At 41.5% G+C, this 17,335-nt stretch overlaps 2 protein-coding genes across 6 annotated transcripts in view; one reads left to right on the plus strand and one right to left on the minus strand.

Annotated features, from left to right (window-relative positions):
* Window positions 1-10,294, minus strand: part of SPATA6L (spermatogenesis associated 6 like) — a 60,484-nt gene extending 50,190 nt beyond the window's left edge. Inside the window, exons 1-4 of one of the 5 annotated variants that reach the window (XM_032291038.1) lie at window positions 10,201-10,294; window positions 9,974-10,018; window positions 5,662-5,799; window positions 778-826 (exon numbers count right to left, since the gene is read on the minus strand). In XM_032291038.1, coding sequence (XP_032146929.1) covers window positions 778-826; window positions 5,662-5,799; window positions 9,974-10,012 — 226 coding nt within the window. In that variant the 5' untranslated portion in view covers window positions 10,013-10,018; window positions 10,201-10,294. Of the gene's footprint in view, window positions 1-777; window positions 827-5,661; window positions 5,800-5,921; window positions 6,067-9,973 lie in introns of those variants that run through there. The other 4 variants (XM_032291039.1, XM_032291042.1, XM_032291041.1 and 1 more) reach the window with 4 other exon arrangements.
* PLPP6 (phospholipid phosphatase 6) lies at window positions 6,051-9,028 on the plus strand. Its single transcript, XM_032291045.1, has one exon. It carries the CDS (start codon window positions 6,134-6,136, stop codon window positions 7,022-7,024), a length of 891 nt encoding a protein of 296 aa, XP_032146936.1. The 5' UTR covers window positions 6,051-6,133; the 3' UTR covers window positions 7,025-9,028.
* Window positions 10,295-17,335: the final 7,041 nt, after the last annotated feature.

Consider the following 17,335-nt stretch of genomic DNA (forward strand, 5'->3'; position numbering starts at 1 on the left):
TAGCCAGGGACCACAGCCTTCCTCTACCCAGCACTCCTCTTCCCTCTTCCTTATCACTTAAAGGTACCACGATCTTCCCTCCCCAGCACTCCTGTATCCATATGACCCAGCAATTTCACTCCCAGGTATACCCAAGAGGCATTAAAACATATGTTCACATAAAAATTTATATAAAAATATTCACAGCATCATTATTTATCATAGCCTAAAAGTGGAAACAATGCAAATGTCCATCAATTGATGACTAGAAAAACAAAATGTGATATATTTCTCCAATAGAATACTATTTGGCTATAAAAAATTAAGTTTGCACATGCTATAATGTGGATGAGCCTTGAAAACATTACACTAAGAAGTCAATTACAAAGGAGCACAAGTTGTATAACCTCATTTATATGAAATACCCATAATAAGCAAATCTATAGAGACAGAAAGATTAGTGATTGCCTACAGCTGGGAGGGTTGGTAGGGAACAGCGAGTAACTACTAATGGGCATAGGGCTGCCTTTTGTAATGATAAAAATATTTTAATTAAATGAAATACACAAAAACAATTTTTATAAACAATGAAACAGAATCATACCATTCATCAAAGCCATCTATATTTAGAAAAGGGTATGTGACAGAATAAAAAACATGATTCAAATTGTATATAGACTGTCTTGAATGTAAATATTTATGAAACATGAATATATCAGTTTAGAAAAGAGCAGAATTTTAAAACTGTGAATTACACACAATAGTCTTTTGGTTTTCTGTTTTGTTCAGAATACCTACTTTCCAAAATGTCTGCTACAGCTCCAGGATCTACTGCATTTTCAAATACCTGCAGAGGAAAATGGGGAAAATAAATTTGTCTTAATAAGTGCATACGGAAATTGTAAATGCCAGGTGCAGTAGCTCACATCTGTAATCCTAGCACTTTGGGAGGCCAAGGTGGGTGGACTGCTTATTAAGCTCAGGAATTTGAGACCAGCCTGGGCAACGTAGTGAAACCCTCTCTCCACAAAAAATATCAAAGTTAGGTGGGCATGGTGGCTCGTGCGTGTATTCCCAGCTACTTGCGGGGCTGAGGCTGAAGGATCACTTAAGCCCAGGAGACAGAGGTTGCATTGAGCCGAGATCACATCACCACACTCCCGCATATGAGAAAGAGTGAGACCATGTCTCAAAAAAAAAAAAAAAAAAAAAGAAACTGTAAATTAGATTCTTCCAAATAATTAACATATATAAAATCCAGTCACATAACATTTTAGAATTCAACAGATGCACCTTTAGTAGGTTTCTGACTAAAAGTTCAACAGGTGATGATGGAATAAATGAAGGATAACTAACACAACAATAAGAAATGTGGGAAAATCTCAATTAGCTAAGTCTACCACATGCTAAAAATGTTATTAACTTGACCTAGCTCTGCTGTTTGTTGCTAAAAGCACATCCTGAATCAACCTCAAAGAGTCTTGTTTGACCACCTAGAAAAACATTCTGTATATAACAGATACTCATTTAATGTTAACTCAATGAATGGTTGATCTTCCCAGGCAATTGGTTGTGCTAAAAAGGAATATAAAAAGAAATTTTACCTATGTGTAACACAAAAGCTAGTACTAGCAGCTACACTCCCACAGAGTAAAAAAGAAAGAAAAGTCTCATAAGTTTTAAGTGTATCTTGAAGCACAAGAAAAACATTGTAATATCTGTCTAGCCACTGCCAAATCTTTATATTTTGCTCTTGAAATAAAAGGGCCTGGGATAGGATTGAAATAAAGGTACACCATGTCCTTCCCCCTAAACTCTAGAACCCTAAGAAAAATAAAACATTTTCAGCAGAGTTTGATTTCAGGATTTAAAGTTCTGATTTAAATGGTGTTTAAACTTAAACAAAAATGAAAATGTCTCATATAATCCAGTTTTGTCCTACTGACTTGAATTTATCAAGCAAATGTGGGTAAGTGGGGTTTTTTGCCTAAAATATTTTTAATAATCCTTTCATTTCACCCATTGTTATGGGTTGAATTGTGTCCCCCCCAAAATTCATAGGCTGAATTATTAAAACCCAGTATCTCAGAATATGACCTTGGTTTGTAAAAAGGGTCACTGCAAATAAAATTACTTAAGTTAGAATGAGGTCATACCAGGATAGAGTGGGCCTCTAATCTGATATGACTGGTGTCCTTTTGAAAGGCAAAAATTTGAGCACAGAAACTGTTTAAAAAAAAAAGAGAGGCCGGGCGCGGTGGCTCACGCCTGTAATCCCAGCACTTTAGGAGGCCGAGGCGGGTGGATCACGAGGTCAAGACATCGAGACCATCCTGGTGAACACGGTGAAACCCCGTCTCTACTAAAAATACAAAAAATTAGCTGGGCATGGTGGCGCGTGCCTGTGATCCCAGCTACTCAGGAGGCTGAGGCAGGATAATTGCCTGAACCCAGGAGGCGGAGGTTGCGGTGAGCCGAGATCACACCATTGCACTCCAGCATGGGTAACAAGAGCGAAACTCCGTCCCAAAAAAAAAAAAAAGAGAGAGAAAAAAAAGGAAAGAAAAAATACTTGAGGCAAAATTAAATTTATTTGAGCAAAGAACAATTCATAAACTGGGCAGCACTCAGAACTAAAAGAGGTTCAGAGACCTCACTGCTGCATTGTGGGCAGCAGGCTTTTACAGCCTAACATGAAAATAAGACAAAGAAAATACATTAAATTGGTTGGAGTAGAAAGACCCTAGTTAGAGATTACTCGGCAGTTTCTGATAGTAAAGTCTCTAGTTAAAACCTGGCAGTTTATTATTGGTAAAATCTCTAGTTAGAGGTTAGTTGATGATATGTTCGGCTTCAGTTTGCTTACACAGGAACTTAAGGCACTGGAGCTGCTCTAGTCTAATGGCCTCCTGACCCCAAATTTTCCTAACAGTGTACACACAGAGTAAATGCCACGTAAATATTGGAATTACACTGCCACAAGCCAAGAAACTATACCAGAAACTAGGAGACAGGCCAGGAATATGTCCTTCCCTAGTGCCTTTAAAAGGAGTATGGCCCTGCTGACACTCCGATTTCAAGACTTTTAGCCTCCAGAACTGTAAGACAATATGTTTCTGGTGATTAAGCCATTCAATTTGTGGTACTTTTGTATAGCAGCTCTAGGAAACTAAGATATCCATATCTAAGGATTTTCTCAAGTATGATCTTGGAAAATAAAGTATCAACATGAACTGCTTGGACAATGGCTCATAAATTCTTTTTTTCTTTTTGAGACAGAGTTTTGCATGGTTGCCCAGGCTGGAGGGCAATGGTGCGATCTCGGCTCACTGCAACCCCCACCTCCCAGGTTCACACGATTCTGCTGCCTCAGCCTCCCGAGTAACTGGGATTGCAGGCACACACTACCACACCTGACTCTACATTTTTAGTTGAGATGGGGTTTCACTATGTTGGCCAGACGGGTCTCAAACTCCTGACCTGGTGATCTGCCCACCTCAGCCTCCCAAAGTGCTGGGATTACAGGTGTGAGCCACTGCACCCAGCCAGCTTATATATTCTTATGAGTAATTTGTTTACCCAGATGCTTCAGAAAATTCCACTTTGAATTAAACATAAGATCCAAGGAAGAGAAAATATTGTCACTACCTGCTGCAAGTAGTTGCAGTTAGAGAAGGGAACAGATATAAGGAAGCTAAAACCAACAGGAAGAAAAGAATCTGAACCCAAACAACTCATGCAAGAGGACAATTACTTAATTTTATAAAATGAAAAACGGTTCCATGATTTGTTTGACTAGTAATCTCAAATGTACAGCTTTTCAACAGAGAAGCAGTAGTGGCATCAGAAATGTGACTCAGGCTCACTTTTTAACTCTTTAACTAGTTATCTAGTTATCTACTTGTGTGCTTCTACGATTTTGTATCTTTGGGCTTCTTATAAAAATATTTTTAAAGGCTTTTACAGACTAGACATGGTGGCTTATGCTGTAATGCTGGCACTTTGGGAGGCCAAGGTGGGCAGCTCATTTGAGGCCAGGAGTTTTTGTTTTGTTTTGTGTTGAGACAGAGTCTTGCCCTGTTGCCCGGGCCGGAGTGCAGTGGTGGGATCTCGGCTGACTGCAACCTCCTTCTCCCAGATTCAAGTGATTCTCCTGCCTCAGCCTCCTGAGTAGCTGGGATTACCGGCGCGCACCACCACATCTGGCTAATTTTTGTATTTTTAGTAGAGATGGGATTTCATCATGTTGGTCAGGCTGATCTTGAACTCCTGACCTCGTTCCGCCCACCTCGGCCTCCCAAAGTGCTGGGATTACATGTGTGAGCCTGTGCCTGACTGAGACCAGGAGTTTGAGATCAACCTGGCCAACACGGCGAAACCCTGACTCTACTAAAAATACAAAAATTAGCCTGATGTAGTGGCAGATGCCTATAATTCCAGCTACTCTGGGGGCTGAGGCTGAAAAATCACTTGAACCTGGGAGGCAGAGGCTGCAGTGACCCAAGGTCTTGCCACTGCACTCCAGCCTGGGTGACAGAGCAAGACTCTGCCCGCCCTTCTCCAAAAAAAAGACTTCTACAGAGCAAATTCAAAATTGATGTAACTAATAAGAAAATTATTGGTGGGGAGTGGGGGAAAGACTGAAATTTTACCACCAACTTTTTACTACTTCTAACATCTAAATGGGAGAACTAAGTTCCTTCAGATTCTATGTCCCAAGGTAATAGCCATTTGTTTCTCTCCTCTTTTATCTAGCCAGTTTGGTACATTCTTCATTTAAATTAATAGGTTATGATTTATAAAAATATTACATACAACCTTAGCCCTTCAGAAAATCGATTCTTCTCTCCTCTCTCAACCTCAGGTTGAAACAGATAGGTCACTTTCTGGGCATCACCTTCCAGAGGTTGAAAAGTGACAAGCTCTACTCTGTATCCTTCCTTCTCCCCAGATCTCCCTCAGTGACATTGTTTGGAGCAAAATCATTAGACTTACTAAGGTTAAAACTGATTCCATCTCCAAATTCCAAAACAAAAACGTTAAGAGATTGTCAGTGATGACATAGTAATGGCAACAATACTCTGTGAAATAGTTTAGTGGGAAGAGGGCTGGTAATGTTTTGACTATTTATATCGCCACGTTATTTACCAGAATGGAATCCAGCCTTTATCACTGTAGTTAAAAAAACAGGTATAATCTGAGGAAACAGTAAATCTGAACAGACTTTTTGTTTTGTTACAGGATTTCAATTACAGTATTTAACTAATTTCCTTATAGTTTTTTCATTATTTTTCTTGGTCTAATACAGTTTTTTTCCTCAGGTCCACAGTTTACTAATAATCTCTTTCATAAATGTAATGCAACTACCTCTAACACCTCCAAAAACATTCAGAAATGCTCTCTTTGTTCCAGTTAAAAAATGCCAAGGGAGTTCCAAGAATAGGAAGCATCAACCGAGGTATTTAGCACTAGATTGACAGAACTTGGCTCAGACCTGCATTACAAAAGCAAGTCTTGGAACTGTGGGTTTGCTTCAAGGCCACTTGCGGTTTTGCACTGGCTGAAGTGCTTTCGGATAATTTTTTAAAGGAAATTTACAAAATAATGCTGTAAAAACTGTTCTTTACAAGAACTATTAGGTTATCTAAAGACAACAAAACCCAATAAGAAAGTCAAGGTCACCTTTTCAAATCTCATGCTTTGCTGAATCATAATGGGGAACGCAGAAGGAAAGCTGTTTGTCTCCAGGTACTGATTCAGGAGGTAGACCCCGAGGTACACATCTTGCTTGCCAGGCAGGAACACCCCTGGGCAAGAAATCTTAAAAAGAAAGAAAACAACAAACAAGAGAGAGAAAACAGGCTTCGCTTTTGGTTTGTTTGCTTTGTTTCTCTTAAGCTCCTGCAGACACTGACATTTACCCCATCACCTCACTCCCTCACCTGTACCTCCCAGCGCCAACATCCTCCCCTCTGCTCTCCTCACATAGCAAATTCCAGTTCCCTCCCACGTCTCCACCAGGTGTCACAGTCGCGCTCTCCCCGGCTCCTCTCCCCGCCCCTCCAGGATGGTAGTGCGGAAGCGGAAGAGGCTGCTGGGCCGGGAAGCGTCTGTTTAGTCCGGCCGGGTGTCGGGGTCGGGGCCGTCAGCCGCGATGCCGAGTCCCCGGAGGAGCGTCGAGGGACGGCCGCTGGGCGTCTCCGCCTCGAGCAGCAGCAGCAGCGGCAGCCCAGGCAGCCCTGCCCATGGCGGCGGCGGCGGCAGCAGGTTTGAGTTCCAGTCGCTGCTCAGCAGCCGCGCTACGGGCGTCGACCCCGCCTGCGCCCGGCTCCGTGCGTCGGAGAGCCCGGTGCACCGCCGCAGCTCCTTCCCCCTGGCCGCCGCGGGCCCCTCGCAGGCGCCCCCGCCTCCGCTGCCCGAGGAGGACCGCATGGACTTGAACCCGTCCTTCCTGGGCATCGCTCTGCGCTCCCTGCTGGCCATTGACCTATGGCTGTCCAAGAAGCTGGGGGTGTGCGCGGGAGAGAGCTCGTCGTGGGGCAGCGTGCGACCCCTTATGAAGCTGCTGGAGATTTCGGGACACGGCATTCCCTGGCTGGTGGGCACCCTCTACTGCCTGTGCAGGAGCGACAGCTGGGCCGGGCGCGAGGTGCTGATGAACCTGCTCTTCGCCCTGCTGTTGGACCTGCTGCTGGTGGCCTTGATCAAAGGGCTGGTCCGCAGGCGCCGCCCGGCCCACAACCAGATGGACATGTTTGTCACTCTCTCGGTGGACAAGTACTCCTTCCCGTCGGGCCATGCCACAAGGGCCGCCCTGATGTCGAGGTTCATCCTGAACCACCTGGTGCTGGCCATTCCACTGAGGGTGCTGGTGGTTCTGTGGGCCTTCGTCTTGGGCCTCTCCAGGGTCATGCTGGGGCGGCACAATGTCACCGACGTGGCTTTTGGCTTTTTTCTGGGATACATGCAGTACAGCATCGTGGACTATTGCTGGCTTTCACCCCATAATGCTCCCGTCCTCTTTTTACTGTGGAGTCAACAATGACACCATCTCATTGATTATGGCACCAGGAAGTCCGAAGGTTCGAATGTGGAAACATTCGATGATGCCAACCTAAACCAGCAGCCATCCTGCTTGTCCCTCTTAGGCATTTCAGGCTTCCTTTGGGATTTCAGGTGTCCCATCATCTTGATGTGCTGCTAGGCTGGAGCACATGCCGGCCATTGCTGAACACAGCCATTTTAGGGAAAACAAACAAAACAAAACAAAAAAACCCAAAACCCTCTTGTATATTTATTCAACAACTGTTTATATCGCCAGGACAACTGCAAAGAAGCCAAGCTGAGGTGGCTATACTGTTGCTGTTTTTCAAAAGTTGTTATCAGTAAGATTTGTGTTTTGTGGTAATCCCTAAATCAACATATCACTTGTAAACTGAACTTTGAGAAACATCTTCATTCTGTAAATATTCATGCAGACAGGCCACATAATAATCCTAGACCTTTTCCTGAGGTAGATTTTAAATAGTATTTTTAAAGTCAAAGAGACTTTAAAAATAGGTTTTTCTAATTTATTCCCTGAAGATCTGTTGCCACAGTTGGGAGATTTCTTCTTAATCCTGATTTTCTTGGTAAGCTTTTTTACTTTATTATCTCTTTAATTTATTATCTCTCTCTATCCATATTTGTGGATAGGGTCGTGGGAAAAGAGATTATAATACTTGTCTTTCTCTCCTCTCACTCCATCCCTCAAAAGATCTTGATTTCCCACTACTCCTTGCCTTTTAACATTCAGAGAAAAAGCCAAGAACTTGCTTAAAGAGGAAACGCTTAAAAGGTAGGCATATCTAAGATGCTCATAGAAAAGAAAGAATGGGACATGGCCCCATGCTTATTTCTGTTTACAACCTAACATGGCATGAGAGAGGGCAGAAAAACTAAGTTGCTGGGGAGAGTCAGAGGAACTGAAAGTTTGTAAATAGGCTGACCACGTTATGCCAGTTACCAGTATGACAGGAGATGGAGCCCTGCTGCCAGTCATCTCCACTGAATAATGTTCCTCTAGCAGGGTAGTAAAATGGGGAAAGAATGTCGCCTCAATGCAAAAACGTTTTCTCATATATACCTGTATGCTACAGTTTTTCACATGGAATTCCGTTTTCCGAAGCACATTTTAGGTAACAGTATTTAACTTGAAATTCATCAGGGGAGTCTGCTGCTATACCAGGCACAAAGTATAACACCTAAATTTCTGTTTACATTGACCTTTACATTTAAAGCTATTCATCCATGGTGCCTCCCCAAATCATAAGACCAAAGACCACCAAACGCAGGGTGGGCTCTGCTCATTATTCTTTTACCCAGAAAGACTGGAGAAGGTATGTGCTTTAAGTGCTGCTCTGCCTGAAAAGAAATCCTTTAAATTACCTATGGAAGTGTTGTCCTTAGATAATCTTAATGACTATCTTGGCATTTATAAATAGAAATGATTATGGACTTTTATCTACCATACTGAGGTGCGGATAAGAACCTAGAGAATGGCTGTGATAAGTATGTTTTGATTGAGTGAAACCATGAACTTGTTGAGAATGAGGGGCACACTGAAAAAGGAACAGCTATGCCTCAAAATCAAATGATTTGCATTCCCACAACACCCTGAACACCAACTACCTCTTGACTTGCTAAAGCAGCTAAACTGTGAAATTCTAAGTGGTTTGGGTTTGTTGTTTAACCTTAGGGAGATTGTTTTGACTGCAGCAATATTCAGGCCAGATATTTGGAAGCAAATGATATTTCCTCTTGCAGTGTCCACAAATCTGAATATTAGGGGCATGAAATTAAGCTTACCATTTGGTTCAAAATTACCCTTTTGGAATTCCCTGTTTTAGTTGCTGGGGCCTGAGTTTTCTGGCTTTTAAAGCATAAATCAATTTCACCTGATGTTTTTGAAGCATCCTAAGTACTGTGGAGTAGAAAACGATTTCTTTGTTAATTGTACACTGAGGAATGCCTTTTAAAAATCAAAATAAAATTAACCAATAATGTTGAACAAAGCGAGATGAAAACTTGCTTCATTTTTGCCTTGATGAGGAGGGAAACTGCTTTATCACTTAGCTTCTCAAGAGTTCCTTCATCTTCCTGCACAATTTTGAGAGCTTAAAACTGGTATGGCATGACTAATATGGTCTAGCCTTATTTGCTGTCAGCAAAGTGGGACAAATCCAGGAAGTTTTGATCACCTTTGTTTCACAGCCGCATGTATGATGAAACATCCGTTGGCATTTGCGAATTGGATGGAGGCTAGCCAGATTCCATGACAATTTTCTGTTAGCATTGTGCTTGTAATGACAGCCACTGCATGACATTCTGTCACTAACTACATGGAAGGATTGTAACATGGAAATTGAAATAAGAGGGAATGACAGACCCTCAAGTAGGAACCATGGAGTCACTCTTCCACAGCACCTCACTTAGGAAAGACTTGGTGGTTAATTACAAAATATTTGTTGATCGATTGATTCCCCTTTTGGAATTAGCAAGCCAGGGCCATCACTAGGGGGAAAATAGCATAGAAAATACCTGATTGGTTCATAGATTTGGCAAATAATCAGGAAGCGATGAAGCTGTTTAAAATTATTCCCTGGTTACTTAAGTTTAAAATTCTTTCACAAATCTTTATCCAGGAGAAGAAAATAAAATTTCACCTGGACTTAATGCAGGGTTGCTTCAAAAGAACAAAAAATTCATGATAAAGGTAAGAAACATGTTAGAACAGGAAAAAAAAAAAAAAAAGTGGGAACAGGTGGAGCTGAATTAAAGGGCAGGAAGTCTGGGAAGACCAATATGGAGAATCTTTTGGACTAAGGTACGATTTGTCCCAGAAAATAATGTGTTTGTGGTAAGTAGGGGACATGGGAGAGGATTGTTGAAAACCACCTGAGAGCGTTTAAGATTCCGACTTGAGGTTAAGGAGGGGAGTTCACTGATCTCTTACCGCCCGGATCTGCAGCTCCACCACCACCTCCAGAGGCATCGTTCCCTGCGTGGGCGAAAGGACTAGCGTGAAAAGATCCTTTTGTGCCGAGCCTTGGACCAATTTTTCTTAGTTTAGCTCAATCCCTAGAGCAAACGTTCCCAGAAGCTTCCCCAGCCCCACTCCCCCTTGTTCCCCCATCCGTCCCCCACGAGCCCGGGTCCCTCCCACCGGGACGGATCTCTCACACTCTAAGCTGGAGTGCAGGCTTCCAGAAGGCGGAAGCATGGCGTTGCCAAGGACACTCAAACGCGCAGTCTTCCGTAGTGGAACGCGCGCGAGGCCCCAGCGCAGGCGCACGCACTCCCGGTGCGCCGCCTGGAGGCGCCGGCGCGGTCGCCCACGCAGTGCCCTAACCAGAGAGACTGGCCTTGTGTGGCGTGGTAGGCGAATCGAGAATTGCTAACAATACCAGATTTCTTTCCATCAGCTCCTGTTATTCTCAATTACCATGTTAAAATGTTTACCGTTTCCCTTCTAAAAGTAGAATGAGATTACAGCTTTGTTACAATTTAAATAGTTATACATGTTTAGTAGCTGCACGACCCCCAAGCCTTGGAATTTCTGGAACAATTCTCATTTAATATAGTTGCCTGTACTAATAGTAGTCTTTTGCTTATTAAATGTTAGGCCCTCATATTTGCTTTGGAAAACATGGCCATAACAATAAATTAGAAATACAAGGCTAATTCTTAAACAGATTTAAAAGTTAGGTATCCCGTGTTAACAACAATAGAAGTATGTCATTCTCTCCATAAAGGTGTCCAGCCTTTTCTGGGGTTTTGTTTAAGGCGAGGATTAAGTAGCCCAATGGGTTGTTACTATATTTGCCAAAACCACAGCTACCCTGTAAAAACCATCAGAGGTGATGGACATAGCAAGAGTTCTGAATGAATAGGGGAGATTCACTATGTCTAATAGACAATAATGAAGGAAAGGAGAAGGTAGTGGCTCCTTCTAGCAATCCAAAAAATCTAGTAAGGCCAATGCTGTCTCTGAAAAAAAAAATTTTTAATCCTAAATTGTGTTGTCATTTATTACTTGTATTTTGCCTTAGAGAGTTATACAATTGGAAATAGTGCAGAAAAATGGTCAAAACAAGATTAGGTATTTATTTCCCTGGAAGGGAAAGACTTGGTACAATGAAGAAGGGCATTCTGTATCCTTATCCAATTCCTAGTGCTGTGTGTCTCTGCGTACCAAGAGATACAGGTGGAAACCTAGCTAACTATAGTGTCCAGATCACTGACTTGTCACTCATAACTTGCTGACACCCAGAATGATGTGGGACAGGGCTTGCGATTATCCTAATTTATCACTGAGGCTATCTACCTCTGTAGGTCACCAGCACCAATGCTAAGAAATCAAGGAGAGTGACGAGCAAAACTAATAAATAGCTGGAGATGTACAGGGAGAGAAGAATCAGTATTTTTTATTTTTTGAGACAGAGTCTCAACCTGTCACCCAGGCTGGAATGCAGTGGCACAATCTCAGCTCACTGCAACCTCTGCTTCCCAGGGTCAAGCAATTCTCCTACCTCAGCATCCCGAAGTAGCTGTGATTACAGGCACACGCCACCATGCCCAGCTAATTTTTGTATTTTTAGTAGAGACGGGTTTCACCATGCTGACCAGGCTGGTCTTGAACTCCTGACCTCATAATCCACATGCCTCAGCCTCCCAAAGTGCTGGGATTACAGAGGTGAGCCATCGTGCCTGGCCATGAATCAGTCTTTATTGAGGATCTGCAAAGTGCTAGGCACATTGCATATGCTAATTCATTTCATCCCCACAATAACTCTCAGGGAAATATTATCCCTATTTTACAGATGCAGAATCTGAAGCTAGACAGTCTTTTACTAAAAGCCACAGACCTAATAAGGGAGCAGCCACATTTGAATCCAGTTGTGCCCTACCACGTCACTGGGTCTGCAACATAGACATCTTGTTGATCTCTAGAGACACAATGTTTCATACTATGCCCTTCCTAGTCTTAACTCTTGATCTAACTGGACTCTCCTTGCTTGGCTGCTAGGGCACAGCTCTCTTCTGGTTTCCCTCCAACTTTCTGGTCATTGTTTCTCTGTCTGTTTATCCTCCTCTGCCTAGCTAAGCAATGTTTGTAGGTCCTTTCCTTTCCTCACTCTACCCTTTATTTACAGTGTCATCCATTGAAACTTAGAGTGTCAGGTTTTGATTAACACGTACACAGATTTACATACCCCACCAAGATCTCTCTTCTGCTGCCCCTGACAAGGTGGAATCTCAATATCATATCTTATATCATACACATAAATATGTGTCTCCTCTTTGTAGCAACTGCCATAATAGCAGTTTTACATTTGTTCCTGTGACTGTTGATTACTATTCGTCTCCATAATCTGTAAACTCTGCATGGCTAAGTGTCTATACCCTAAATAGGATAGAAGATACTCAACAAATATTTTTGAATATTAAATGCAGAGATGGTCAAACCAACCTGTAGGGGTTAACGTACGTCGGTAAAGAGAGGTCCCATCACATGGGGTAAAAGAAATCTGTGGAATTAGAAAGGACCAGGCACAGCTACTTCTGCTAGTCTGCTATGGTGATATTAAATGAGTCGATGAGGATACTTCACACTCTCTTAATTGTCCCCACCCGCCGTGGTCACCTGAGGCTCTCAGCTGCTGTGGAAATGTGGAAGTTGCTGCTTACATGATGCCTCTCACTCATCTTGCGAAGTAATTTATCATTGAGGCTGTCTAACTCTGCAGGGAGCCAACAAAGCCTTTTAAGGATTGAACTGTCACCACTTCAAAAGAAAGGCTTTATTACCTGGGTAGTTACCTCTTGGTGACAGCAAACATTTCAATGAACAACCTCTATTTCCAGAGAGTGTCTGCAGTGCAGCTTGGCCAGCAATGACATCAGCATTGCAGAAATGATACAGCAACACAATCCTGTTCACATCCTGGCCCCAGACAAGAAAAAGAAACATGCCCCAGATGGGGATTTTCCAAAGAGTAAATTAAAAAAGAACAAGAATATGACAGATAATTATGGCTCAGATTTTTCTTTTAACTAAAAAAATTAATTATAAGACAGAAAAATCATAAATATTTGAAATAATAGGTGTATTCATAGGAAAGGAAGAAAATATTAAAAAGACAGCACTAATAGGAAGGGTATGGGAAAACACATTGATGAATGTAAATACATACAATGTATTCGTTTTCTATGGCTACTTAACAAATTACCACAAATTTAGGGGCTTAAAGCAAGACATTTATTATCATATAACTTCGTGAGAAGTCCAACACAGATCTCACTGCGTTAAAATCAAGATGCCAGCAGGGCTGCATTCCTTGCCTTTTTTGTTTTCTTGCTTTTCTAGAGGTTGCTCTTACTTCTTGGTTTAAAGTTCCCTTCTTTCGTGTTCAAAAGTGGCTAAATAGAGCCAAGTCTTCTCATGCTGCCACCTCTCTGGTTCTGTTTCCTTTTTTTTTTTTTTTGAGACGGAGTCTCACTCTGTTGCCCAGGCTGGAGTGCAGTGGGCGATCGCAGCTCACTGCAACCTCCACCTCCTGGGTTCAAGCAATTCTTTTGCCTCAGCCTCCCAAGTACCTGGAACTACAGGTGTGTGCCACCACGCCCGGCTAATTTTTGTAATTTTAGTAGAGACAGGGTTTTATCACATTGGCCAGGCGGGTCTCAAACTCCTGACCTCATGATCCACCTGCCTACGTCTCCCAAAGTGTGGAGATTACAGGCATGAGCCACCATGCCCGGCCTCCATTTCACTTTTAAGGGCCTTCATGATTGCATTGGGAACACCCAGGTAATCCAGGATAATTTCCCTAATTTAAGGTCAGCTGATTAGCAACCTTAATTCCATCTACAACTTTAATTTCCCCTTTACCATGTAAGGTAACATATGCACAGATTCCAGGGATTAGGATGTGAATATCTTTGGGGGCCATTATTTTGCCTATTATGTATAACTTCTCTGAAGAGCAATTTGATAATGTCTGTCAAAATGTTTAATTGGACTCAGCAATTCTACTACTAGGAATTTATCCCATGGGTATACTTTCACAAAAACATATGATACACAATTATTTCTACTTAAAAAAATACTGGAAACCAACTAAATGTTCATTAGTTAGGATTGGATTAAATCAGTTATGGTTTAGCCATATGGTGGAATATTATGCAGCATGGAAAAAGAATGAGGCAGACAAAAGTTATACATTCTAAAAGTAAATAGTCTCTAAAATATAGAGCCAAGAAAAAAATGGCATAAAAATGTATACAGTGTGCTGCCATTTGGGAAAGAAGAATAATATTATATCTACATATATGCTTAGAATATCCCTGAAAGGATACACTGGAAGCTGCTAATAATCTGTGCCTCTGGGGAGGGACCCAAGGTGGATGGGCAGAGAGGAAGTTATTTTTCATTAAATATCTTTAGGTACTTAAAAATATATTTTTGCCAAGGACTTACATTATTTAGTCCAAAAAGGAAGCCACCTTAAAACAAGTAGAAAATGTAAAATAATAGAAAGGATTGGTCTGGGAATATCGAAAGGAGCAGAAACTGGCTTCTTCAGCTTTTTTAGCTAAATTGTATATATAGTATACCATAAAAATATCCATGCAAGTGTGTCTGCCATTCTGCTTCCAGTGCAGGCCTTATCCTGTGATTCTTGGCTATCTCAGGGGTCATAAACCTCCTGAAATGATAGGCAACATTTTCCACATGTGCATATATGCATTTGTCCAGAAAAGAGTCTGTAGCTTTCATAATCTGAAAGGGGAAGGTTAGTCAAGTCAGGTTTTATGACACTGTTCAGTGCATGCTGAGCCTTCTTCCTGCCATCAGTTCCCCACCTACAGCAAAATGAAAGGCCACCTGGGTTATCAGACAAGGTCGCAGGTAAGAAAAGAAGGGCTGTTCTCTCCATCACATCCATACTCCCTTATTAGAGCAAAAAGACAGCTGTATTCCATAATAATTAAAAAAAAAAAAAAAAAGACCTTCAAAGTCCTGTTCTAAGCCATTTGTTTATGTCTGAACTCAACAGACTCATTTGTCGGGCCCTACAACCTTTTAAGCCAGTGAATTATTCATTAGCAAGTATGAATAACACCAGCAGATTTAGTTTCCAAAGTGAGTTCGTCATTTGCTTTTGCCTGCAAAGGAAGAAACACAAAAACAAAAAACACCCAAGAACATGAAGTGATCTGGATTATTTCAGTAGTAGTGCATTTCCAGGTCATTGATTTTTTCTTTTAAAGCATGGCCCAGCCTCAAGACCCAAGAAATAATTGTCTTATATTTGGCCTTCTCCAAAGTCTTTCTCTAAAATTTTCTATAATAGTTTAGTTTTATCATACTCTGATATGGAAGAAAGCTTTACCTTTCTCACTTTTGTGTGTATGAGAAAGCCCAATGAACTACACTAAGTTCTTTCCTTGGTTCTAACAAATAGCATAAAGATGAAGTATAGCAGGGCACAGTGGCTCACGCCTGTAATCCCAGCACTTTGGAAAGCTGAGGTGAGCAGATCACCTGAGGTCAATAGTTTAAGACCAACCTAACAAACATGGTGAAATGCTGTCTCTACTAAAAATACAAAAATTAGCTGGATATGGTAGCAGGTGCCTGTAATCCCAGCTACCTGGGAGGCTGAGGAAGGAGAATCGCTTAAACCTGGGAGATGGAGGTTGCAGTGAGCCGAGATCATGCAACTGTACTCCACCCTGGGCAACAAAGCAAGACTTAGTCTCAAAAAAAAGATGAAGTATGTGTGCATATACATACATATATATATATACATATAATATATACATATGTGCATATTTACTATATACATATATACACATATATAATTTATATAATATATATTATTAAAATAATATCCTTTGGCAAACTTTACATTATATCCTTTGGACAAACTTTACACTAGAGGAATCTGGCTGTCATCATATGAACTCACTGATCAATTCCAGCCCCACTCTACATTATTATAGTTAACATTATATACTTCCCTATGTGATTCATAGGAAGTACCTATGAAGCACATTTACCAAGAAAGTTGTAGCTGAATCTAATCAACTACACTGAGAGTTGCACTGTCCAATAATAACAATATGGTGGCCATTTATAGCTATTTAACTGAACTAAAACGAAATACATTATTTATTTATTTGCGACGGAGTCTCACTCTTGTCACCCAGGCTGGAGTGCAGTGGCACGATCTTGGCTCACTGCAACCTCTGCCTCCTGGGTTCAAGTGATTCTCCTGCCTCGGCCTCCCAAGTAGCTGGGTTTACAGGCACCCGCCACCATGGCCAGCTAATTTTTTTGTGTTTTTAGTAGAGACAAGGTTTTGACATGTTGGCCAGGCTGGTCTCGAACTCCTGACCTCAGGTGATCCACCCGCCTCAGCCTCCCAAAGTGCTTATAGGCATGAGCCACCATGCCCAGCCAACTAAATACATTTAAAATGCAGTTCCTCACTTGCATTAGTCACTTTTAGAGCACACATAGCCACATGTTGCCAGTAGCTACTGGTATTAGATAGTGCAGGAAGAATATTTCCATCATCATAGAAAGTTCTAATGGGCAGCATTGCTCTAGAGTTAATTTCATTTAAAGGAAATATGGAGGATAGAGAAATATGGAGGATAGAGAAACATGTTAATGACAACACATGGAAGCAGGCAGACATATTTAATAGCATGCAGGACATTCCAGCACATACGTTCAATCCCAGCTGCCTGAGAGGCTGACGTGGGAGGATCAACCAAGCCTGAGTGGGCGAGGCTGCAGTGAGCCATGATTGTGCCATGCACTCCAGTCTGGCCCACAGAGTGAGACCCTGTCTCAATAAATAAGCAAATACACAAATAAATAGAATCTGGGACATTCTAATGGACAACTAACCCAGTTATTCTGCCATAAATCAATTGCATTTAAAAAAAAAAAAAAAAAAAAGGAAGAGGTGAGGGAACAGATCTAGATTAAAAGACACTTAAGAGACCTCACAACCAAGTGGAATATGTGGACTTTGTTGGGACATTAATTCAAACAAACCAAATGTAATATTTGAGACTATTAGGGAAATTTGATTATGATTTGGGCATTAGATAATACCAAGCAATTAATTTTGATACATATGATAATGCCCTTGTAAGGCAAATATTAATGTTGTTTAGAGATATATATTAAGGTATGTAGTGGTGGTAAAATGACTTAATGTCTAAGATTTTGCTTTTAAGTATTCCAATCAATGAATAAAAATAATAGATAAAGGAAGTGCTGTAAAATCTTGAT

This window comes from Sapajus apella, unplaced genomic scaffold (assembly GCF_009761245.1).
Source record: "Sapajus apella isolate SASKATOON/1434 unplaced genomic scaffold, GSC_monkey_1.0 scaffold24, whole genome shotgun sequence".
Classification (NCBI taxonomy): Eukaryota; Metazoa; Chordata; class Mammalia; order Primates; family Cebidae; genus Sapajus; species Sapajus apella.

What these genes read in the sequence shown, in the direction of transcription:
- PLPP6 (XM_032291045.1), top strand. Translation starts at nt 6,134, where the DNA reads ATGCCGAGTCCCCGGAGGAGCGTCGAGGGACGGCCGCTGGGCGTCTCC.